We start from the raw sequence: 27,251 nt of genomic DNA, 5'->3' as shown, positions 1-27,251 counted from the left end.
GTGAATAATGAAAATCGGAAGTGTCAAAAAATGTAACTAAAACATGCTAACCTTCCTATCTACAAGTAGAGCTACGGTACAAGTTCTGTAATTAAAAACTCTTCACAGTGTAATAACAGTGCTTTGTGCAACTAAATGCGAATAAATTCTGTATGAAGATGGTTTTTAGTCCCCCAACCCCACCCCAACCTCCCCCCCTCCGTTTCCCCTAACTTAAACCGTGCCTAGGTCTATAATATTACGTATATTTTGCTTTGTGCATCCTTTTGGTTGAATAGTCTTCAACTTCGGTCATAACTGTATAGGGTACTACTAGCCCTTTGTTGGCCGAGTCGCTTGAGCTTCAGACTCTCACTCGATGGGCCGGAGTTCAATTCCCGCGGCCGGCTGATGAAGAGTCAGAGGAATTTATTTCTGGTGATAGAAATTCATTTCTCGCTATAATGTGGTTCGGATTCCACAATAAGCTGTAGGTCCCGTTGCTAAGTAACCAGTTGGTTCTTAGCCACGTAAAATAAGTCTAATCCTTCGGGCCAGCCCTAGGAGAGCTGTTAATCAGCTCAGTGGTCTGGTAAAACTAAGGTATACTTACTTACTATTTTTCCGGCGTCGTTGACCCTGATAAATGTGACGCTATGTAACGGACAACTTTCATAGTTATAAAATTAGTATGTACGTTTTTGGTTTCATATTTCCGATTGTTTTTATTCAGCAATTGAAATATTGCGATAAATAGTCAGAAAACAGTGGGACTTTTTCTTTATAATTAAGGCTGAGATATTTTTCGGTGGTTTCAAGCTCTTCCAAGTACCAAAGATGCTGATATTTTCTTTTTTCTTTCCATTATTAATCGGTGAGATCAGTTTGCATCGTCATATTTTGCATATTTTACTAAGGAACTATCACATTAAAAAAATGAATCAAACCTTTTATCTATTATTATGTAACATTATTTTTCAAGCAAGAGCATTTGCACTTCTCTCTCTCTCTCTCTCTCTCTCTCTCTCTCTCTCTCTCTCTCTCTCTCTCTCTATATATATATATATATATATATATATATATATATATATATATATATATATATATATACATATATGTGTGTGTATGTGTGTGTGTGTGGCTTTGTATGAATCGTCACGACGAAAAAAATCAACTTATGGAAATAAATGCTAACTCTTACCATTACGAGGTGTTCCTATTATCACCATCTTATGCTAATGGTTTGTTTAGGATAGCCCTGCACACTTTGTGAGTCCCCGTTATCGTGGTTTTGAGGCTTAATGGGCGGTATCCTTGCCAGAAATAAATGCCGGTTAAGATTCTTCGTATTTTTGTGCCGGGTCGTCCTCCTCTGTATGAATCTTTTACATTTAGTGTATCAGTGTGCGTGTGTGTGTGTGCATAAATATGAATATATATTTATATACATATATATATATATATATATATATATATATATATATATATATATACAGTACAATACACTATATATCATATATATATATATATATATATATATATATATATATATATATATATATATATATATATATATATATATATATATATATATTTATGTCTGAATTACTTAGCAAAAAGCTAGTGATGTGCTGACTAAGGTGAAGCCATCAGCATGAATATTACTAAGGCAATGACAGTAATTTCCCAGATGAGACGCCAAGTATTTTGTACGCAGATAAATTGGTACTAATAATCAGCGAAATAAATTATGATTTAACGACATATACTGCGCCGTTTCATTATTCAGTCTAATGGAGTGCCAAGGGCTCTCAGTCTCTTTCTTTTTGGTATTCATTTGGCCACTTTTCTTATTATTTTTGCCGATGTTTCAGTACTCCATTATTTAGCCTTTTCTTCTTCCAGCCACATATCCGATGTAAACACAGTTCATGGTCACTTGGAGGACTTCAGTCAAGGGTAATAATCCTTCTTGTATAAAGTTAGGTGATAAATTCGCTACAGATACTTGCTTTCAAGTCAGGCCGCGAAGCATTTTCTTGACTTTATCTCGGCCTGTTTTTAATAATGATATGTTATTTTTTTTTAATCTTCACAAAATTTAACATAAACCAGTTGAAACTGATCAGAAAGGGGGCGCCACTGGCCTGTTTATAAGTAGTAAGTCTACCAGGCACTGGGCCACTGGCAGTGTTCTTCAGTACTTAGACTGCCTACTCTCTAAGCGTAACTTGTTGTATCCGGTAGTCACGGTGTTGGTTAATTCGTCAAGAGTCATAAATGAAATGTGTTCAGTGACAGAACTATTAATCAAGGCTGCCAGACAGCGGAGAATTAATGAAATAGGCTGAGTAATACGAGCTTAACTACAGAGCTGAGTCTCGCATGAACAAGCAAGAGGAGCTAGGTCCGCAGGGTTAGTTTTCAATTTTTAAATCATATTTTCAGGAGTAAAAAACTTGCCTAGATTATAGTTTTTCCTTTATCACCATCAATATTTTCACAGTTAGTAAAAGCGAACAATTTGAAAATCTTTTATACAGTAACAGTGTTAGAATTTAGATATCAAACGTAGGACACCAGCCACCTTATTAAGCCCTGTTTGCCTGCCTCTTTGAAAAGCTGCAATGGAAAGGATTATAATTCCCCGACTCAGAACTTAAAAAACGCAACATGAAATCGAAAGTTTATTTTAAAGTGAACATAATTAAATCAGTGTCAAATTTGGTGAATGTTAGGTAAACGATCATTGAGGCCGAATAATATTTTTTAAGTGTATATATCAAGAATAGGCCTACACTGTCAGACCACCCTACGCCGGTGTGGATTTCTTGGTAGCTGAGTTGCTACATTTCCTTCACTAGGAGAAACTCCATCTTTGGGGTCATAGCACAGGTCACACTAGGAAGACGAAGGTAACTGATGTAAAAAAACTATAGTTACGTAGTTTTTTGTCTAAATGTTGAACAGATACGATCATTATGAGTAGAATCTCATGATTCTCGACGAGAGCTTTGTTTGGTTTCCAAGTCAGGGTGATGACCCACATTCTTTTTCAAGTATCATTCTCATTCTTACTTTAGCATAGACCTATAAGACTGTTATTTAAAGCTTTTAGTTTTTAGAATAGTTTACTAGGTCTAAGGCTATGATTCGAGGAAAATTTTAGTTGAACACTTTACTGTACGCACAACTAGGTCTAACAGACAGTGGAAGGTGTAGTTGGTCTGTGGATTGCAGTTCAGCTTGCTAGGTTAAAAATTGTTAACCCCAGGTGCAGTGGTATATTTTTGCTTGCTTACATCCAGAACTTTTGAGACGAAATTTGCCTTGTGTGAATTTTGTATTTAGAAGGTTTTGACGGTATTTCTTCCCAGTACAGTTTTCTGGCAGAGCCTTAAAATTGTGGAGGCTAGTATATTCCATGACCTAAGAAAATGAGAAAAAAATAGCTCAGTTTACAATAAAGAATAACAAGACAGCTTAGTGCTAAAGTTACAGGGTCTGTATAGTCATAGAACCGAGCATATCCACACCTTATTAGGAGTAGTCTTAATATATTGTAACCTAACTTAACCTGGCCTACCCTCCCTTTGATGATGACTTTCTTTAACCTGGCAAGGGAGGGGGATCTTCACCTTAAGTTACCCTAGCCTGGCTTAGGACACTGTATCTTATTCTTCCCATCTCTCACGTGGTTTTCCCTAGCCTACTTATAAACTTGTACCCTCCCAACATGTTTCTACATACTGTCATGAAAATTTAGTGTTGAATTTATCTGCAAATAATATTCATAAACACCAAAGCGTACATGATTGCTGCATAAAACTTAGGCTAGATACGAGATCTACCTTGGATAGCCTAGCCTAACCTAGCCTAGGTGAGTTGTTGGTAGACAATTTAATATAGGAAAGCTCTGGAATTTTTTCAGGTCTTATTCCAGTCTTCAAAAATTAGCTCCGTTTTCTTCTTGCCCTTGGGTTCAGATTTTTCCCTCCACTCAGGTTATAATGTGACATGATTTAAGCCGACTGGGAGAGGGCAAATAGGAAATGAATCTATTACAACAGTTTCTCAAAACCAGTAGGCTTCCTACTTTAGGACATCAGCCTTCTGGCTGACTTTGATAATGTTGTCAGTTGTTACTCTCAAAACTGGTGGCATTTTCTTTTGGTAAATGAGAATACGGTAGTTGGACTTGTGTAGAACGTTTTAGTTTGTTTTTCGTTACATCGTAAAGAGTGTTACTGGTATAGTGATGGGTTTTGTATGTGTGTGTGTAAACGTTTTAGGGTGTCTGAATAAAATGACAAGGCATAACACACTTCTAAAGTGTAAAGTAAGGAGTGATTGTAAAGAAATAGGGGTAGGTCATGAAGGACAAAACTCCCCTTCTTCCTCCCCAGTGTCAGTAAGTACACTGCACTCTTAGTTAGGTTAGGTTACAATACATCTTTGTTACACCTTGTGTTCCAAGGAGGGCCAGAGGTGTGATGGACCCTTCATTATTGTAGTCTTCCCCGTTTGTCCTACTTTCCCATAATTTTTCATGTTTTATTTTTATTGCTGATAAATGTAATATAATTTTCCTACTGCTTTTCATGGACCTTGAGAGCTTTCAATTATTGCTGTTAGTAATATTCACCTGTTTTTGTTTTTCCCCAGCCAAAAATCCCGAGTTTCCCGTTTTGGTACCCCATTACTGTTAAATGTACATAATGGCAAAAACATAGAAACAAGGTTTACTATAACAGTGAGGTTTCAGTCACACCAGCAGCCTGATAGACAGAAAAATGTGATGTTATATTTGGTAAGAAATCACCATTAATATTACATTAATCTGTACAAAAGTTATCTTGAATACATATAAATTTAGTGTGATTAAAACTGAAAGAAAAGAATACTGCTACTTGTTACAGGATTGACAACTTGTTATACGAACAGATAATAGATCTGGCTTATTTTACAAGCCTGCCATATTTGAAGTATGTGATATAATTCATGTACTAAGTGATTAAGTACAGTATTAGGAAAAAATTAAGAAACAAGGTTTTTACTACTCTAATTATTCCCCCTTCACATGCAGTAATGTTACAAGTGTAGTGAGCTTGTGAGCAAAATGGCCACGAAGTGACAATCATCCCATTAAACAAACATATGGCATAACACACAATCAGTAAGGTACAGGATATGATGTATATTGCATACATTTTGTATTTAAACCATAAATCCAACAGTAAGAAAGAAGGATTATATACTGCACATTTGTGTGTACACTGTACCCTTGATTAATCCTTAGAATAGTCTTCCTATCCTTGAATTTGTGTGTACAGTGCTTGTTTTACAGTTTGTGAATGCAAATGCCCTGGCCGTGATTTAACAAGGTATAGCTTACTGTATGCATTCTGTGAGTCCATGGAACCCATAAACAATTAAGTAGACATTGCATAGTATCATCGAATACAGTCATATAAAATTTTTCGTAAAATCCCCAATTGGATTAAGTTAGCATTGCATGATGTTGCCTGTAAATAATCTAGTAAAGCTCCTATACTTTTGACTTGTATGGACATGTACAGGTTGTGTAGGTTTAGGTTTGAAGCTTATTCATGGAACTGAGTGTGTTGTGGAGTGCCATGCTCATCACAAAATATAGATGATACAGTACTGCCTTTGCTCAAGTTTGCCCAGGCTTTCCAACTTGTTCTTTGGACAAAGCATCTCCCTCACCTGCTTGGTAGGGAGAGGAACCATCAGAGCAGAAAATTTAAACACACGCAAAATCTCAGGAAACCATAGGGTTTGCCTAAAAAAGCAGTACCCCTCAGGCTGAAGAAAGCTCAGGCCTGACAACCCTGAGGCTGATTGAGTGCTTCTGTGCATCCTTCAACCACCAGTGAAATCTGTTAGCCAGTCAGTGCTCAGCATGCAGTTACACACACACACACACACACACACACACACACACACACACACACACACACACAGCCCGCTGAGTGAGTTTGATTGGTGGCACAACTGTACCTGACTGTACTCTGGGTTATCATGCAGAGAACTTGAACCAGATTTTATTCACTTTCCACTCAAGACAAAAGTGTTGGGACACAACTGTTGGTTATTATAAAGCCTTCCTGGCTTAGAATAGGGTCAGATGTATTATAGTTTAGATAGAGGGGAGGTAATTTTTTTAAGGAAAGAAACTGCTTGAATGACCTCTTTTACAGATTTGCACGTTTGTGACAGGGATTTGATATGTCACCATAGTTGTTTAGTTTCTTTATGGATGGAGTGATGCAAGAAGTCGGAGAAACGAGATTAGATGTAATTTCTGTCATGGTGTTGGAATAGTGTCTGTTTGCAGATGATAGTTCTGACTGAGAATAATGAAGAGAAACTGCAGCAACTAGCACATTTCCATGAGAGGTCCCACGTGGAAAAGTTACATTTTTTGCTTGAGACCCAAAGGCAAAAGTTTTTTGTCCGAATTGCTGTAATAGGCAGTGTTTAATATAAACATTGTAACGTGGTGTTTGAAATAATATGCATAGGCTATATATCCCATTAAAGAGAGAAAACTCAGCCATAATAATGCAAGGAGTTGTCTCATCTCAGACTGGCTATTACATTTACTCTATGATGAAAACAAATATTTCATTATACCTTTGCGCTTCTCAAAACTATTATTTTTACGAATTACAGATATATAAAACTATGTGGGGTCACAAAGAATGTGGGTGCTAATTTTTTATATAAGTATGTTAAAATAACATCTGGGGTCCAGCAAATCCCGGGACCCATTTAGAAATAAGGGCCTGTTATTGCGTACCTTCCCCCCCAACATATCATAAGCCTTACACTCCATACAACTAGCTCTAATATTACACGTCTCTCACTCCATCTCAAACATCTTGTTTTTTTTTTTTCTGGACCATAGTGGCCAACAGTGAGCCTTTTAATTCATCAGACTGTCAAGTTGTGTAAGCTTTGATATAACATAATTTAAACTAACTGTAAAGGATATGGTTCCTTTGACAATAAATTAGTTTAATAGAGACACACGTCCTTGATGCGGGAAATGACGTAATGAGAAGAAACATATCTTTGGTCCTGCTTCTAGGAAAAGGGGGAAACTATATTACTGGCAGAATGACCCTGTTAATTAAAGGGAGAACGTTTATGTAGAACTAATTCATTTAATTTTGCAAAAAATGGTGTATAGGAGCGAAACGTTTTCGTGTGGAGAGATGTTATTGGATTTTGTGTTTTTGTAATTTTTTTTTAATGAAATTAATACGAGTAATAATTTTTTCCAGTCGAGCATAAAACCCTCGTCGTGATGTGTGTCGTCTGATGAAACCTTTTTGCTTAGTCTGTGACCATTAATCCTTTTCTTATGCTTTGATCGCTAGAGAAGGAAATTCTTTATCGTCATCTCTAATTCCCGAAGCTTCGGTGGCGTTTTGGAAGAATATTTTACCTCTGAAAATAACGATCGTTCTTCCTTCTTTCCAGATCGACCTCCACGGGAGCATCTTGGATAAATCCTCTTGTGATACCGGAAGTCGTTGCGTCTCGCAAGATGTCGAGATCCTCCTCAGAAAGTCTCAGACACTTATCGATAGGTATGACAGGTAAATATTCTCCATCCCCCTCCCCCTTCTCTTCCCTTCCCCTCCTCTTCTTCCCCTCCCCTCCCCTCCCCTCCCCTCCCCTCAGTCCACCTCCCCTCCACTTCTCTTCTCTCCCAGCCCCTTCCCCTTCTCCCTCCCCTTCTTTCCCCTCCCTCCCCTCCCCTCCCCCCCCCCCCTCCCCTTCTCTTTCCCTCCCCTCCTCTTCCCCTCCCCTCCCCTTCAGTCCACCTCCCCCCCACTTCTCTTCTCTCCCCGCCCCTTCCCTTCTTCTCCTCCCCTCTCTCCCCCCCCTCCCTCTCCTCCCCTCCCCTTCCCCTCCCCTTCCCCCCTTCCCTCCCCTTCCTCGATCTACATAACCTTTCCATTATCCCTCAAGGCATGCTAGGCATATGTACCTTGGGTCCATGCAGCTAGGACTCTTAAAAATCCTGAATGGTTCTGCTCGTATTTTGGAATTTTGTGTAGTATTTGTGGTGTATAAATGTGTTCCTTGTTGATTTTTTATATTTGATTCTTTTTTAAGGTATATGAACTAGTCTGTAACTATTCTGTGTTGTGGTATGCCAGTGATTGCATGTGGTTTTAATTTCTTTCATGTATTTGTTTGATGTTGGTTGATTTTCAGGATAGGTAAGCTATATATATATATATATATATATATATATATATATATATATATATATATATATATATTTATATAATATATATATATATATATATATATATATATATATATATATATATATATATATATATATATATATATATATATATATATATACTGTATAGTATATATACAGTACATTTTATATATATACACGCACAAGAAGTTCAAATGTCCAATACTGAGATTGGTGATGACATTTAGTGTTGATGAAAAAACTTGCTTATAATTTCTTTGCTCATCAAGTCGGCGCATTCGTGCTTTACACTAATCAAAGCATTACAGTAGGAGTTCTATTAGTTGTCTAAGAAGTTCCGTCTCTTTCTTCTCAATCTCCGGAACAGATTGGAAATGGGTTCTCTTCAATGTAGACTTGATTTTGCGGGGTGGAAAAAGGGTGCCATTTTTTCTTGGTTTGTGTTATCGCTTGAGATGAGACTTTGCTCATCTAGTGCGATCCTGACACTTGAGGAAGTCAGTGCTTTTGAAAGTACGTTCGTCACCAAGGGTGAAGGAAACTTACTCAATAAGTCCATGTTCAGGGTCAGTTCAGTCGTTTCCTTTGATGTTATTTACGTAATTATATAGAATTGGTTTTCATCATGAACAGGGTCTAGAACTCCTCTAGAAGATTAATTACCTTAGGGGGGTTAGTGCCGTCAGTGCACCTCATGCGGTGCACTGTAGGCATTACTTGAGGATCCTTGCAGCATCCCCTCGGCCCTTAGCTGCAACCCATTTCATTCCTTTTACTGGACCTCCGTTCATATCTTTCTTCTGTCTTCCTTTCCACTCCTTCCTGACCGTTGGTTTATAATGCAACTGCGAGTTTTTCCTCCTGTTAACAATTATTCAAACCCTTTTACTCTCGGTTTCTCTTTCCGCGCTGAATGACCTCATAGGTCCCAGCGCTTGGCCTTTGGCCAAGAAGGAAAAACTTGGAAAATGGTTTCATCTTTTCGTCAGGAAAATGCACCAGCACACCTGGTGCTCTCAGTGACGCAGTTTTTGTCTAAGAGATAATATCTCAGTACGTGACCATCTTCCCCACTCACCCCTTACGGGAGAAAGTGCACTCATTCCACCCTACTCACGTGGTGCACTTTAGGCATTACTAAAGGGCGTTTGCAATGTCCCTTCGGTCCCCAACTGCACGGAGTTTGTAGCCTTTTACTTAACCTTCACTCCCCCTTCACTGCTCCTAACTCTTACTTATTGGTGCAGCTGTTTAATTATCTTTCAGCTTCGTTTTGAGATACTTGTACTTCATCTCGTTTATTTCCGGGATCTCTATATCTTTGAGTCCATCCATATTAACTCCTGTTCACCATCTTAAGCGTCGAATGGCCGAAAGAGCTCAAGTGTTGGCTTTATGGCATAAGTTTCATAATTATTCAGTACCATTTCACGTGACCTTTAACATGGGAAGTTTTCTTTTCCCGTTTTTAATCTGTTCCATAAATGAAGAAGAAAGCGACTCGGCTACTGAAACTCATACCGAAAGAAGGCCCACATTATTGTTTTGATCAGTGCAAGAACAGAATGCAGCATTGTACTATTGGAGACCGGAAATATAATTAGGAAATGAATTAAGGTGTAATATTATCCCATCAAGATCTAATAACAGCATTGATTATCTGTCAGTTTTTAAGTCTCGTTATTCACGTGAATAGGGGAGGGGTAGTTCAGCTGTGATATGTAGTTTTATAAATTTAATCATTATTATTTTGTTACTTTCATTAAATGGGTTATTGAAGGTGTAGGCGTCATGCATTTTTAATAAATAATAGACAAAGTGTGCAGTTAATTTTATTGGGTGTTTGGAAAGGCAGTCATTGTGTTTGGAATGGGGCAGTGGTTGTTGTTGTGACGTCATAAACCGTACGATAGACGGTAGTAAGGAAAGGTTGTGAGCGCTCGCGATTATGGTTTGTCAGTTGGGTTCGCAAGTCTTTCTTTTTTTTTATTAAGGTCGTGAGCTGACTTAGACGAACAATACAACAAGAGCAGGTGAATAAATAATTGTTATATATTAGTTAGGCTAGGTGTTTATTCAAGCATTCAAGTTCTTCGTTGGAGGGGTGGGTAGAGCTCTCGGCTAGCACGCTGTTGGCCCAGCGTTCGACTCTCCGACCGGCCAATGAAGAATTAGAGGAATTTAGGTCCCGTTGCTAGGTGACCAGTTGGTTCTTAGCCACGTAAAATAAATCTAATCCTTCGGGCCAACCCTAGGAGAACTGTTAATCAGCTCAGTGGTCTGGTTAAACTAAGGTATACTTAACTTATTCAAGCATCACTCAAAATTTGCCCACCTATTCCATCTGGTGTGTGTATATATATATATATATATATATATATATATATATATATATATATATATATTATATATATAATGTATGTGTATATATATTTATATACATATGTATATATAAATATATAAGGAGGAACAGGATAGCCAGAAGACGTGGTAAAATTCCAGATATTATTATTTCTTAGAAATTAACAGAGGCACAGCCGAGCTTTCAGGGAATACGTAACTTTTCCCATCATCAGGGTCACTTATCTATGGAATTACATAAAAATAAAAAGAAACAGTAAGAAAACTATACCGATTGACTAAATCTAAAAGTATTAAAACAGTTATATATAATTGACAAAACTTTAAAATACATAATAATATAAAGTAAAAAAAGGAACATAAAAACCTAAGTTAACCAAGCAATAAGAAATCACGTACCAAACAGAAATCGTCAAATAAAATCACTGAGAAGATAGATACTGAGAGAGAGAGAGAGAGAGAGAGAAAAAAAAACAATGAATATTCAAAATGATAAAAAAATAAATGATAATGTAGTACAAAATACTGGAGAACCTACTGTTCATGTCGTAGTTAAATGACAACTGGGCGAGTTAGAAGACTGCAAATGGAAGAGGGTGAAATGGTGTGAGGAAAAAAAAAAAAAAGAAAAAAGCAAAGTATGCAATGAAATTTTTTTATCATTTTGAATATTCATTGTTTTTTTTCTCTCTCTCTCTCTCTCTCTCAGTATCTATCTTCTCAGTGATTTTATTTGACGATTTCTGTTTGGTACGTGATTTCTTATTGCTTGGTTAACTTAGGTTTTTATGTTCCTTTTTTACTTTATATTATTATGTATTTTAAAGTTTTGTCAATTATATATAACTGTTTTAATACTTTTAGATTTAGTCAATCGGTATAGTTTTCTTACTGTTTCTTTTTATTTTTATGTAATTCCATAGATAAGTGACCCTGATGATGGGAAAAGTTACGTATTCCCAAAAGCTCGGCTGTGCCTCTGTTAATTTCTAAGAAATAATAATGTCTGGAATTTTACCACGTCTTCTGGCTATCCTGTTCCTCCTTAAATTGAAGTTTTCTAGAAACGACAACATAACCAGTTATAAATATATATATACAGTATATTATGTATGTGTAAAATTAGTGAATATATGTTGCGATGAGGGGAAGATTCCAAAAGAATTGGTGAGAGAAATAATTGTTCCTCTACATTTGGTCAAAGGTAACAGAGGAGACTAGGAATTATAGAGATAGGACATTACTGAGTGTACCAGGGAAGGTTTCTAGAAGAATTCTGACCAAAAAGGTAAGGCAGATTACAGGAGGCATTACAGGGAAAAACAGTGTTGGTTTAGACAAGGGAGAGTCTTTGTGGGTCAAGAGTTTTGTATGAAATAGTTACGTGAGAAGTTTGAAAGTAAAGGGAAAATGCTGTATATGTCATGTTAGAGCCTACAGAAAGCTTGTGATATTATTGATAAGAAATTCAGAGGACGATATGTTATGGTACAGAGGTCAAATTTTTTGTGATGGAAGTGAATCAGGTGTTAAAATTCATAAGCGGAAAGTGACTGGTTTAGTACGAAAATGGTGTTGAGACAAGTGTATGTCGTTACCAGGGCTTGTTTTGATATTTTTGTAGCTGTAGTCATGAGAGAAGACAGAGACATGACAGTTATAGGTGTTTCAGAGATAGTAGTTATGTTTGCTTCAGAGACATGACAGTACTTATAGGTGCTTCAGAGACATGACAGTAGTTGTAGGTGCTTCAGAGACATGATAGTAGTTATAGGTGCTTCAGAGACATGACAGTAGTTATAGGTGTTTCAGAGACATGACAGTAGTTATAGGTGGTTCAGAGACATGACAGTAGTTATAGGTGCTTCAGAGACATGACAGTAGCTATAGGTGCTTCAGAGACATGATAGTAGTTATAGGTGCTTCAGACACATGACAATAGTTATAGGTGACAGTAGTTATAGATGATTCATAATGACAGTAGTTATAGGTGCTTCAGAGAAATGACAGTATTTATAGGTGCTTCAGAGACATGATAGTAGTTATAGGTGCTAAGCTGGCTAAGAAGATGAGTCGTGAATGGATTGTGAAATGGCTGATGTTGGCAGACGATTTACTCCTGATAAGGGCTAGTGAGGGGAAACTGCAGAGACCAGTGAAAAAGTTATGAAGTGTTTGCTTAAGGAGAAAGTTAAAGGTGAAAAGTAATCAAGAGTAAAGTTTTGAGGGAGAGATGGGAATCAGGGAGATATAGCAGTGAATGTTGTTATAGACCGTAAGAACTAAGAGAGCGGAAGCGATAGCTGTTTAGGAAGAAGGTGGGATGATAGGAGAGGTGAGTCACTGAGAAGTTAAAGCAAAGAAGTTACTAGGATATGTGCATAAGACTGGTAGGAAGCTTTGAGTGTCTATGGAAGCCAAGGTTGCAATGTATGATGGATTGTTGAACCAACTCTCCTATGTGGAAGTGAAGTATGGATGTTGAATGTGAACGAAAGACGGTGGAAGCTGTAGAGATGTTTACTAAGTATTTGTGGTATAAGAAGAATTGGAGGCATGATAAATGTGAAATATATAGAAGTAATGGTAAAAGGGTTAGTGTAGTTTAATGGATGACGAAAGGTACCTATAAATGCATGTATATATATACATATATATATATATATATATATATATATATATATATATATATATATATATATATATATATATATATACATACATCACGAAGGAAGCAGTAGGGAAAGGCATCCTCATCATCTACAGTTTATTTTCCTTCGTGATGTATACTTCGAGCCTCAGCTCCGGCCCTTATATGTATATGTATATATATATATATATATATATATATATATATATATATATATATATATATATATATATATATATATATATATATATATATATATATATACTAGGATAGTTGGGATGTTTTTTCATTGAGATGCATTTCCTGTTTTATGTTTTAAAGGTTTGTATGTTATTTCTAATCATGGCCATATATTTTAATCTTTTTTTCCAGTCTTGTTGTCCATAACAGATGGGCTTTGCATCTATATACAATATTTAATCCCGATGAAATTATTATTATTATTATTATTATTATTATTATTATTATTATGTAAATTTTAATGCACTAAAATGATCTTTTACTAGTGTTGATATCGCTTGCAGGTATGACCACAGAAGCGAAGCGAGCAGCGACAACACAGACAACGCCGTTCCGGGCGTCTTCACCAACGCCCTCCATCTGGCCGTTGATTACGGAGCCGCTGACGTCGTCAGGTTGCTCCTGCGGTACGGCGTGGAGCCCAACAGGGGCGGGATGGTCACTCTGGGCGCAGGTTGTGGAGGGTCGGGGGCTGGGGGGATTCCTCAAAGCGCGAGGGCGCGCCCCTCGCCGAGGGCGTCGCCCACCAGCATCCTGAGCGTCGACAGGAGAAGTCTCAACACACCGCACAGCTCTTTCATGAGCACACCATCCCCTAGATGTTCCCCAAGGGCATCCCCCAGGGCTTCCCCGAGGGCTTCTCCGAGAGCGTCCCCCAGGGGTTCACCCAGGGCATCTCCAAGAGGATCACCTCGATGTTCACCTCGTTCTGGTTCTCCGAGGTCCTTTTGCTCTCGTCCCTCGTCTCCCCTGGCAGGATGCGACCGGGGCAGCCCGAGGGCGCCGTCGCCGAGGGCAGCGTCGCCTATTCATTTCGTGCCTCCCCCGCTCCCCTACAGCGACCCCGAGATCAGAATTCGACCTCAGGGGTTCCGTCAGCTGGGGTTGGTCATAGGCGACGGTACATTCCGCGGAGTGGATGACGCCAAAGGTCGCGGCGGTGCCGTCGTTCGGTGTGGAGTGAGTGGTGCCCCTGAGCCGTCCAGGACAGGAATGGGTGGTGGTTTTGTGAGTGGTGGTGGTTTCGGTGTTGGTGGTTTGGGCGGCAGTGGCGGGATAGGGGAGGACACCCCGGTGCCCCCCTTCACGCCGTCGCCCTTCGCGACAGCCAGGAAAGACAGTAGGTTAGATTTTAATTTAGATGTTAGAACTGACACACGACTAGATAGTAAGAGGCCGATGGTCTTTCCTAAAACGCCCAGAAACGGGACCAACAACAACAACAACAGCAACAGCAGCAGCGCCAGCAGTAGCGCCGACGACCGGTCGAGGCTGGCCTCGAGTTCGAGCGAAGTGACGACCGCGACCACCAAGAGCCCCAGCCCTGGCGTCCTGGGCAGTGCCACGTCGAGCAGCACTCCGCAGGACAAGAACAGAGACAGCAAGAGGTCCCCGGGGGGCCTCGAGAACAGGAGCATCATCAAAGACGAGTCGAAAAGAGACATCCTGCGGGAGCAGCGGGACAAGGACGAGAAGATCAAGGAGGCCAAGAAGGAGATGTCCACCAGGAGAGTCTCTTGGGTGCCGGGCGTCACCGACAATGCCCCGGCCACCAGAGATAAACCTGCCTACAAGAGGCGGCACTCCTCCGTCGTCAGGTCGAGCGAGGTCAACACTTTCCAGCGGCAGAGGTCGTTTTCACTGGATAGTCAGCAGGTAGGTCTCTCTCTCTCTCTCTCTCTCTCTCTCTCTCTCTCTCTCATGAGGATGTACTGTGCTAATTTAGAACTGAAAGTAGCAATTTTTTGGGACAGTGGTTAGAGTACTGTCAAAAAAAAAGTTGGTATTAGTCAACATTTTAAACAAACAGATATGGATAACAAAGTTAAAGTGAATTAAAAAGAAAGTGAATTTCCCACAGCCGAGAAGTGTGCTTCTTATCAGATAATGCGGGTCAGTTTCATAGCACGGTGATCTTCGAAGATTTGATTTGCTCTTTGTTGGTGGATATTACTGGTGTCGCGCTCTGAAAAGTTGAACCAGCTTGTTAAAACCGGCATACTTCGTTAAATATTTGCTAATTTATTATAGTTGAATCAGCTTGTTAAAACCGGCATACTTCGTTAAATATTTGCTAATTTATTATCTTTTCGTGTTCTTAAATATTTTAAGTGCAAAATATCGTTCTTGCTGCTAAAATAATTTGACTACTTTTTTCATAGTTGAATATGTCGTATACAGGTTTCTGTGTTAATCATAATTTTCTCTCTGTAGATACCAGTGCCAGTTAGAATGCTTATGTGGGAGAAAAAAAACAAGACAAAAGGAAACTAAAATATTAGAGAAAATAGCAAATAGATAAGAACATAAAATATATATAGCTTGCTTTACGAGTGACTAAACATTGTGCCGAAGAATTAAACTTTACATGAGATGTTTTTCAGCAGAATATGATGCGAAAGTTTGAACTGGAAAAACGCAAATTTTCCGGTTAATATTGCAGGGGACATGGGAAAAAAGTTAGAAGAGTACAGTATTTTCTGTGCTTGTTTTTGTAAAGTGAGTAAAACATTAATCACATAACTGCTATATTCCTCACTTAGGAAAAACAACATAATATACCCATTTTCAAGTTGTAAGTCTGAAATGTGGTTAAAGTCAAGCTCAATTTAACTTTTGTTTGGATGTCACTTAGTTTAAGGCAAACTTTGTGGACTTATGAAATAGAGTAACTTGTGAAATAAGATAAAACGATTCAGTGTAACTGCCAGTGACGTTGTCTCGATTCTGAAATTACTTATTAAATGAGTTTAGCGTCGTCAACATATCATGTTGTCATTTACTTATATATTATATTTTATATGATGTAGGTTTTATCATGTTGGTTAGCGACAACGTTTCTTTGTTAAAGAGGCTTCGCCTGAGTGTAACACATTGCGGTCTAATAATGTAAAGAGTTTTCCCCATTATGATCGTCACTGTGAGATGATTATCTTTGTATTAAGGGTCTTTATGTGCCTCTCGTAGCCTCATTGTGTACGCCGCTAATTATGTTTGCTTCACCGGAAGCGTACTAATTGATGATGATAAAAGCTGCATTTTATACTCAGGGTTAATAAGCCAGATTTTAGATATTTAATAGAAGATTACATTGTGCCTCTGTTAATGAATTGGGAAACCCCAATTTTTGAAAGCTTTTATTTATTAGGTAGCATTATCCACTTTTGACGGGCTGTTCGCACGAATATGAGTTCGTGATGTCAAAAGGCCAGCTTGACAATAGCAACGTTATTTTTAATATTCATATTTATTTATTTAAACTACAGCAAGTGAGGCTTTCAATGCCCGGGTCATCGTCCTGGCTCGTGGTGCCCCGGCCGGTCATATCGACAGAGAACAGCACGACCCGCCTAGCGGAACCCCGCGGCGAAAGAGACCGCTCAGAGCCGCGCTACTTCACCTTCTCCGACGTCCACCCCTGCACCTGGGACGCCAACATCGGAGGGACGAGTCAGCCAGGGGCCGCCAGGGCACCCGGCACCAGGGGCGCCGACAAACACATCTCCTCAGGTGCAGCCTCGGATCCATCCAACGCCAGGATCCTGGTTCTCAATCCAGACGTTCCGAGAGAACGTCTGGTGACGTACACGAGTGCGGAAGGGGCAAGGCTCACGTTCGCCGACTTGTACACCAGGGATTACCTGTACACTCTGCCGGTGCTCTTCCTAGCAGCTGCCAGGGGTAATTCGGCCATCACCTATTTGCTCCTGAAGTACGGAGCTACTCCATCTGTGACGGATGCCCTGGGCAATACCCCGCTCCACGTCGCTGCCTGTCAGATGAACGTTGCTTGGGAGAGCGTCTTAGACCTCTTGGAGTTCGGGGCGCCGATTTCCAAGCCCAACAGCGTCGGTAACAGAGCACTGGATTTGCAGCCCGCCTTAGTCAGGTAATTTTTTTTTCAGGTGCATTTTCGGTGTCCACTGATCGGCCTTTATGTGGTCCATCGGACTGGCCGCATTTGTTTGCACTTTACAGTTTACAGAGTTCTTTAATAAGTTTTTCATCAATGTCGGAGCTTTTTACATTTATATCTGTAATATTATTAAAGTATGCGTTCATATCTTTTAGTTTTTAAGGAAATATTCTGATAGTCTTGTGCAGGTCTAAAGAAAACAAGATTGATTGATTACGTCTACTAAAACTGGCGTCGGAACGTTTAGGTTATTGACGTCGAAAAAATAAGAGCTGCCATTGATTGCATCGTTTAAATCAGTTCCGACAAAAGGGCGGAGGAAGAATTTATATCTCATTATATTTTGCTTCAAAATCGTTCGAGTGGTCTCTTATGTTTGAGTGAGAGCGTATCACTTAAGTGTCGGGAGATAACAGCTCTTTGTTATAATTACAATTCAATCCGCCATAAAGTATAAACTTCTGTATGCTAACAGCGCTATTGATAGATATAGCAAACGCGTAATGTTCTTAAAGGTTTAAAAATGATTACCAGCTTGTCTTTCTCAATCATGATTTTCAGTATTGACTTTGGTAGAAGGCCAACGCTGTAGTATATTACATGAAAATAATTCTTTTTTTCTACTTCGATGTTCCTACGGTCTATGTAAGATATCAATTGAGAATGAACTTTGCGCAGATTACAAGAGCAGTTGGTCCTGGACTGCTTCGCTACGTTCGAGCCCCCCGCCAGGCCGGAGCCCGACCCCGTGACGTCATCCAACAGGGACTTGGCCCAGCCTCCTGTCCGGCAACCTTCCAACCTGCTGCGTCGCCTGCAGGGCGTTGCCAACAGAGACAAGGGCAGCACTGGCACCACCACCACCACCACCGTCGCGACTTCGAGCCTCCGAGGGAGAGCAACCGGCGGACGGACTGGGACGCTCCGGGGGGAGAAGGACGAAGATGCCAGCACCTCCTCTGCAGAGGCTACTCACTTGCAGCCCTCCGGCAGCGTCAGGAGTCGTGGTGGTGGCGGCTCCGGCCATGGGCATGGGAATGACTTCAGGAGCAAGGTGAGTGTCGCGTTGCGGCTGAGGGTGGTGAAGGGGACTGCAGAATTTCAGTGTATTATACACACACACACACACACACACACACACACACACACACACACACACACACACACATATATATATATATATATATATATATATATAATATATATATATGATCATATGTAGGCAATCTAATATCGTAAATGTACTGTGGATTATAAATGCAAAAAGACCCATTTCTGCCTCAGACATCATCAGAATTGGAGTTTATTCATTGAGTTGTTCATTTTCAAGCAATGGCCTTATTTATTTTTTTTAAATTTTATTTCGTATCTATACTTCTGTTCACTCAGGAAGCTAAGGCGTGCACTATCAGGCTTATACTAAAAGATATATGTATATATATGGATAGATACACACACACACACACATATATATATATATATATATATATATATATATATATATATATATATATATATTCACAATACATCTTTCAGTATACGCCTGAAAGCATGCTTTAGCTTCATGAGTGAACATGTGTCAATAAAGTAATAAAAATAAACTTTATATATATATATATATATATATATATATATATATATATATATATATATATATATATATATATATATATACACACACATATTTGTGTGTGTGTATTGAATTAATTTTAGCCCACTTTACTGATATGTATGTCCTTACTTTTCTGTCACAGGAGCTGACGTGGGAAATGCTAAGCTACCTGGGCAGCCGTCGGCGTATGCGGCAGCAGCACGAGGAAGGAATGGACTCTGAAAATGCAGGTAAGAGCTGTAGCCATGATTTTATTAAACTTTTTTGGTTACACAGTTATTTGTGTTTCTTCGGATGGTTCTGGTACTTTTCCTCACTAGTTCAGTGAATCGTTAAATTTTAAACATTTTTATGCCTAAAGACAAAATTTGAAAGAGTGAGGTTTACATTGCCCGACGTGTGGTAGCATTATTAAATTGTTTCATTAATTTTCTGAGAATTCGAATAGTGTTAATAGTTCGACACAAATGTCTCTATCTAAATGTAAAATCTCACGTAACTGATGTTAACAACATTCATTCTTGGTGAAAATTGCATTGGTAATTGCGTAGGTTTTCAAAATACATAATTACCATGTGATGACGTCATAAGACGTCTAAACTTGTCCAGTCCACAACGTAAATAATTATGTTTTCTATTTAGGGTTTAGGGTTGAAGTGTGAACAATATCTAGATACAAAACTATGGTAAGAAGTTACCTTCATAGATAATATATTTTTTTGAGATTGCTTGGACTTGTGGGGAGAATGGAAGATGTTAGACTGGCGAAGAGTTTGAAGGGAAATTGTTGGCTAGAATGGAAGAAGTGCTTTAACAGAAAAGCCTTAATATTCACAAAGATCTTGGTGTGCCCAGAATAAGAGGCGCTTGGTGCGGTGTCAAACGCGGATGACTCTGCTGATGCGCACCATGAGTGGATGTATGAAATGGCTGGTGTTGCCGAAGTTGTACCCAAAACTTCAATATCAGACTTGATTCAGCAGTTCTGGAATGACTATGCCACCGACCGTTGTGTAGATTTTTAGGGACCCAACACCCATTACGAAAAATATTTTTTTGGGGAGAATTATACTCCAGGACACACGAGCTCAAATAAGAACATATTTCACTTCAATTGTTTGTTTATTCTTACTAGGCAAGACGACCGTAGCAGAAGCCGAGCGGAGCATAGCCCTGTTAAAGCGGCTATCGATGAGTCCCGAATGTGTTGGCTTCATCACCAAAAATTTGGTGGCCGCCGCCTCCAACATCATAGATTTCTACCAGCGTTGCACAGAGAACTATCTGCACACCTGCTTCAACTCTCTGCTTCATAATGTACTCAAGGTAAGGGCGGGGTAGAGGACCGGGTTCGCAGAGTTTTTTTGTTTGATGTATTCTGTGCAAGCGCTTGGCCGTGTCCATATGCGTCTTGCACGCACAGTGTATACACACACATACACACACACACACACACACACACACACACACACACACATATATATATATATATATATATATATATATATATATATATATATATATATATATATATATATATACTGTATATATATATATATATTATTTCACACAGACCATATGATTTATGAAAGATTTTTGACAAGTTATGTATTAAAGATATTTTGGCTCAGTATCTGTACACCTCTGCGAAAAAAACAATTAAATTGTCTTTGACCTCAGTTCATTTTTTTAATAGAAGCTTGCAAACCTGGGGTTGGATTTAGTAGATCTAGTTACGTATCTGAAGAATAATTTTCCTGTAGAAGTTTATCTCTCTTGGTATGTTAATGTCTTGTAAACAATTTTAAGCATTCAGGAGTAATTTTTTTGTTATCCCTGCAAATGCACAAAAGAAGCAAAGTAACGCTTAGCAAAGTACAGTGTATTCTGAGGTGAACAACTTCGCATTTTAAGTACTGTAGTTACCGAGACAAAAACACCGAGTGTTCTAACTTGCCCGCGTCACCGAAAGCATCGTTTGCACGTGAACCCAAAATATGCAAATCGTCAGTGGCGGAAGTTCAATAAAAAAAGCCAACGGAAAATTCCCTAAACTGCTCAACTAGTGTTGCCTCTGATGTGAGTAATTGAATTTGCCTAATGGCGCCTAAGCCTCCGAATACATCAAGGGAGCCACAAATTCTCCGAATCTATTACACCCGGACAGAACAGATGAAGAACAAGTTGAATCCTAATATAGACGCCGTTAGGGAAGAGAGCACTATCAGTTCCCCCGGTGTTCTTCGTGAAGGATGGGAGAGAGAGAGAGAGAGAGAGAGAGAGAGAGAGAGAGAGAGAGAGGCAGAGGACGGGGCGGGGGGGGTGGGGCGGGCTTTGATATATGTTTTTGTCTCCTGGACCTGTGTAATCGACAGTTGGATGTTCAGTGGTTCTTTTCTCCGTCTCTTAGGGACTAAAGATGTAATTATTTTTTTTATTGTTGTTTGGTGTGGATTGTATTAGATATTTGTGCACACGCTCACCCACACGCATGTATATATCCACACACAAATTATATATATATATATATATATATATATATATATATATATATATATATATATATATGTGTGTGTGTGTGTGTGTGTATTTATATATAATTATATATGTACTTATATATATAATATATATATATATATATGTGTGTGTATTTATATATAATTATATATGTACTTATATAATATATATATATATATATATATATATATATATATATATATATATATATATATACATACATACATATATACATACAGTACAGTATATACATATGTATATATACATATATATGTAAGCATTAAGCATTAAGCTGCAAACGTCCTTTAATATCCAATTCGCTCTACCTCGGAAATAATATATTTTCTTATATATTATCCGAAGGGGAATTTTTTAGTTCATCATAAGTTCGTCGTCTCGTGGGCTCGAACCACGGAAGACAAGAACTGAGGACTACAGTGACGCGACTTTAACCACACGGCCAACTGTAGTCCTGAGTTCTTGACTTCCGTGGTTCGAGCCCACGAGACGACGAGCTGTAGTCCTGAGTTCTTGTCTTCCGTGGTTCGAGCCCACGAGACGACGAATTTATGATCGACTAGAAAATTCCCCTTCGGGTAACATATATGAAAATATATTATTTCCGAGGTAGAGCGAATTGGATATTAAAGGACGTTTGTAGCTTAATGCTTGTATATGAATCACGGTGATGTGATAAAAATTCATTCATACATGTATATGTATACGTGTATGTAGGACGTTTGGCTCATTGCCAGCTCACGTTCATGGTTTAATTCATGAGCGAGTCGGAAACACTTTAGTCAGTTTTTTTTTGTTAAATCTCACTGTACCTATATTTACATAACTGCAGGTTCTGAATTTTGATAGATAGTCAGCTTGAGTGAGTTGTTGTTATTATTATTATTATTATTATTATTATTATTATTATTATTATTATTATTATTATTATTATTATTATTATTATTATTCAAAGTGATCTCACATGCTAATAAAACAAACATAAAGAGGCCAGTAAATTCTAGAGCCAGCATAGAGTAGAATGAGGCTTAAAAGTAAAAAAAGAAAATAAAACCGAGAGAAGAAAATAACAAATGAACATGAACAGATTAAGCAGTGATCTCTTCACCTTCAGAGTAAAGGAAGATTGAAGTTAAATTTATGGAAACCTTTTTTTTTATGAAAGACTCGAACTCACTATGAGTTGAATAAATAGGGAAATAAGGGAAAGGAAAAGAAGGGCGAAAGAAAGAGTGAGGGAAGGAAAGAGAGAGAGAGAGAGAGAGAGAGAGAGAGAGAGAGAGAGAGAGAGAGAGAGAGAGAGAAGAGGGGGTGGGAAATATGGAAAAAATAGGAGGGGTTGCTAAGAAGGGGGATAAAGGCGGTTGGAAAGAGGAGACCGCGGGGGAGAAAGAGCGAAAAGAAAAGATGAGTGAAGAAGGAAGGGAGGGTGAGATGCAAGGGGAGAGAGAGGGGGAGAAAGAATGGAAGAAAGATAAGGAAAGAGGGAGGGGAAGAAAGGATGATAGGAGTTGGGATAGAGGGGAGGTGGAAAGAGGAGAACGTGGGGAAAAAGAGAGAAAAGAAATGATGATGTAAGGGGGAAGGGAGTGTGAGATGCAAGGTGAGGGAGAGTGGGTAAAGGAGGGAAGGAAAGAATGGAGGAAAGAGGGAGGGGAAGAAGTGGTGATAGGAAATGGGACAGAGGGGTGGAAAGAGGAGAATGCGTGGGGGAAAGAGAGAAAAGAAAAGAAGGGGTACGGAGGAAGGGAGGGAGAGATGTAAAGTGAAAGAGAGGGGAAAGGAGTGAGGGAAAGAATGGAAGAAAAAGAGAGAAGGAAAGAGGGAGGCAAAATCAAAAGTAAAAGAGAGGAGGAAATGGAAGGAAAAGAAGCAAAGCGAAAGAGAGGGTAAGAATGGAAGGGAGCGGGAAGAGAAAAGAATGGAAATGAGAGAGAGAGAGAGAGAGAGAGAGAGAGAGAGAGAGAGAGAGAGAGAGAGAGAGAGCCTGGGAGAAGGAAAAGAAGGGAGGGACTTGAAACGGTTGAGGATAGAGGGAAAGGGAGAAGAGAAAGAAAAGACAGACAGAGAGGGATAGTAGAGAGCACATAGAGGGAGGAAAAAAGATAGAGGAAAGATGGGAAGACATAAGGCGCGAGGAGGGGGAGAAACAAGGAGAGACAAAAGAAAGGAATGGAAGAGAGAGGGAGAAGTCGATGGAGGGAGGGAAAAACAAGATGAGAAGAAAAGAAGGAATTTGGGACAGGGAAAGATGGGAGGATAGAAAGGGAGGGGTGGATGGGGTGGGGGGATGTCACGAACAGGGAGGAGGAAGAAGGAGAAGAAGAAGAAGAAGAAGAAAGGATCCCGAGGGAAATAAGTGGAGGGGTTTTCTTTGTCAAGGCCAATGGAACGGTCAAACTGAAGTCCTTGTCTAGCCCAGATTAGAAGATGGAAAGGCTAAGTATGAGGATGAGAAGGTAAAGATGGAAAACCCTAAGAGAGAGGATATTAGTTGATAGATTAACATTTATTTTAAACTGGCGTTGCAGTAATATATCAGTGATGCTTAAAGTGAGGCCATTGTGGGACCACAGGAATCTGTATCATATAAGAAATTTAAAGACTGTTCAAATAGCAACAAGTAATAAATGTGCCGAAGTTTCTTCGGCGCAATCGAGTTTTCCGTACGTCGTATGATCAAGGCCACCGGAAATAGATCTGTCTTTCGGTGGTCTCGGTACTATGCTGTATGAGCCGCATCCCTTGAAACTTTAACCACGGCCCGGTGGTGGTCTATCCTATATCGTTGCCAGAAGCACGATTATGGCTAACTTTAATCTTATATAAAATAAAATTTACTGAGGCTAGAGGGCTGCAATTTGGTATGTTTGATGATTAGAGGGTGGATGATCAACATAGCAATTTGCAGCCCTCTAGCCTCAGTAGTTTTTAAGATTGAGGTCGGACAGACAAAAGTGCGGACGGACAGACAAAGCCGGCACAATAGTTTTCTTTTGCAGAAAACTAAAAAGTAAAATGTAGAAACATAAAGGTTTCAAAATAAATAGATAATGTTAGGCCTACTTTGGAGTGATTATCATCAGCCTGTCAACTCATGAAGATATCGAAAGATAAACTAATCGTCAACAGTGCTTCATCCATAAAAAGGGTGAAATGTCATGTAATGTAATATACATTTTTTGTAAACTTCAATTGTTGTAATGCGCCATTGTTGTAAAATCATAGATCATTCCATTTTTCTTTTTTCATAGTTGAGGTAAGAATCCAAAAAGCTAATTAAGATGAGCTTTAAAATTTTTAGAATATTTCTGGTTAATGAGAAAAGGCTCAAAACCGCTAATTAGATTTTTTTTCGTTGTAAACTCTTGGTTTGAATATGAATTCCAAAGAATGATGAAATTGAAAACAACTTTTGGAGCGAATTAGAGGAGATTAAAAGGTACTAAATACAATAAATCTAAAAATAAAATTTGATATACTATAACTTTTGATTAACCAAGTGAATTAATAAACACTGAAGTCATTTAATCGAAATTGCTTGAATTTGGATTTCTGATGTTGAGTACTACCTGTTTTGTTTGCGTTAACTTGCAAACATCTCATGAAAATTCCTGTAACAACGAAAAGATTTCTGTTGTAAAGACGTAAGATCCTAATTTTGAAAACTGAGTCCGTCTTGTAATATATATATATATATATATATATATATATATATATATATATATATATATATATATATATATATATATATATATATATATATATATATATACATATACTAGCTGACTAACCCTGCGCTGCCCGGGAAAACTCTTGAATGACAACAAATAAACTCTCTCTCTCTCTCTCTCTCTCTCTCTCTCTCTCTCTCTCTCTCTCTCTCTCTCTCTCTCTCAAGATAGTTGCTGCATTTAAATTGCCCAACATGTTTGACATTTTATATTTCATCCAACTCACCCCCCCTTCCTATTGGGGCTGAACTTGGACTTAAAGGGCATTGGGAGTGTCACTATTCATCTCAGCGACCTGGAAAACTATGGATTATAAAATTATATCTGTCTTTTCTGTTATTTTCAAGTGTCATCCCCTTCCCACCCTCACCCCCTTTGGTGCCAGTAATGTCTTACCCCGCCTCCAACAGTATTCTTGTCCAGATAGTAAGTCATATGTATACCGAGAGTTTATTTAGTTACTAAGTCTACGGGCAGAACCAGCCCTTTTTCAGGGAAGCTCTTCCCACCCCGACCCCCTTTGGTGCCCTTTGGTGCTCTTTGGTGCTAGTGATGTCTTACCTCAACAGTATTCTTTTCCAAATAGTAAGTCATATGTATAACATGTGTCGTTGAAATTTCTCAATGCGTTTCAGAGTTACGATGGAACACACATACATCCATCCATTTATATATATATATATATATATATATATATATATATATATATATATATATATATATATATATATATATGTGTGTGTGTGTGTGTGTGTGTGTTTTCTCACTCGCATGACTTTTTGTACTAGCAAATATTGAGCCACCAACAAATATCACTTAACGTGGAATTCAGTATACATTGGGAATAACTTAAAACCCAAAAAAGATTTTAAATGCATCCACCGCATCCAGGATTCGAACCTGGGCCTTCAGTTTAGGTATAGTGATAGACGGATAGGCGAACGGTCACGTCGGCCGACCATCACTATCACTCTTCGAATAGTGGCCGGTGCAGATGTACAAATTAAAATCTCGTTAAATGGAAGTTAATAATAATAATAATAATAATAATAGTATCCTGGCATTAATATTCTGGTACTTTATCAAGCGATATTTGTGGATTATACATACGTGTGTGTATATGTCTGTGTGTGTGTAAAATTCAAAGTAGGTACAGTAGATTATGTGAGGAATTAAACCATAACGAACAGTAAATAAAAACAAAATGAAATTTAGTGAATCCGGCGGAACAAAGGGCCAAGTACTCCCTATCTCTTGCTGACTTATGACCTGATCGTTACGAATCGACAGAACGCTTCGTATTGGTTGTGTTTTGCTGAGAGAGAGAGGGAGAGAGACAGAGGATCCTAGTCTCTCATCCTTCCACCTAAGATATCTCTCTCTCTCTCTCTCTCTCTCTCTCTCTCTCTCTCTCTCTCTCTCTCTCTCTCTCTCTCTCTCTTTGCTCGTTAAGAAGAAGAAAATTCCCTTTCAGTTCAGTGGTCTTAATTCGTCTTAGAGTGCTCTCTCTCTCTCTCTCTCTCTCTCTCTCTCTCTCTCTCTCTCTCTCTCTCTCTCTCTCTCTCTCTCTCTCTCTGCTTGTTTTTAAGACGAAAATTCTCATTCAGTTCAGAAGTCTTAAATTCTCTCTCTCTCTCTCTCTCTCTCTCTCTCTCTCTCTCTCTCTCTCTCTCTCTCTCTCTCTATATATATATATATATATATATATATATATATATATATATATATATATATGTATATATATATGCATGTATGTATGTATGTATATTTTTCCGTTAAGAAGAAGAAAATTATCATTCAATTCAGTGGTCTAAAACTGTATGCGTCTTCTTGTGTTTTTCTCACGAAAAAATAATTCAATCCAGCGCCTCATTTATTTCCAAGTTTTCCTTCAGAGGAAACAGCCGACATTTGATCCATTTTCTCATTAGAGTTGTCCAGCCGTTTCGCCA

General features: G+C 38.7%; 1 protein-coding gene across 2 annotated transcripts in view; it reads left to right on the top strand.

Moving 5' to 3' along the window:
• The window catches only part of LOC136831246 (1-phosphatidylinositol 4,5-bisphosphate phosphodiesterase epsilon-1-like), a 417,095-nt gene that overhangs the window by 68,845 nt on the left and 320,999 nt on the right, over positions 1 to 27,251 (top strand). The window contains exons 3-8 of one of the 2 annotated variants that reach the window (XM_067091301.1): positions 7,492 to 7,610; positions 13,787 to 15,158; positions 16,769 to 17,391; positions 18,097 to 18,472; positions 19,173 to 19,260; positions 20,166 to 20,356. In XM_067091301.1, the coding sequence (XP_066947402.1) occupies positions 7,492 to 7,610; positions 13,787 to 15,158; positions 16,769 to 17,391; positions 18,097 to 18,472; positions 19,173 to 19,260; positions 20,166 to 20,356 (2,769 nt within the window). The remainder of the gene's footprint in view (positions 1 to 7,491; positions 7,611 to 13,786; positions 15,159 to 16,768; positions 17,392 to 18,096; positions 18,473 to 19,172; positions 19,261 to 20,165; positions 20,357 to 27,251) is intronic. The other variant, XM_067091300.1, reaches the window with a different exon arrangement.

The sequence above is a fragment of the Macrobrachium rosenbergii genome, chromosome 48 (assembly GCF_040412425.1).
Source record: "Macrobrachium rosenbergii isolate ZJJX-2024 chromosome 48, ASM4041242v1, whole genome shotgun sequence".
Taxonomy (NCBI): Eukaryota; Metazoa; Arthropoda; class Malacostraca; order Decapoda; family Palaemonidae; genus Macrobrachium; species Macrobrachium rosenbergii.
This window is presented reverse-complemented; position numbering and strand designations above follow the sequence as displayed.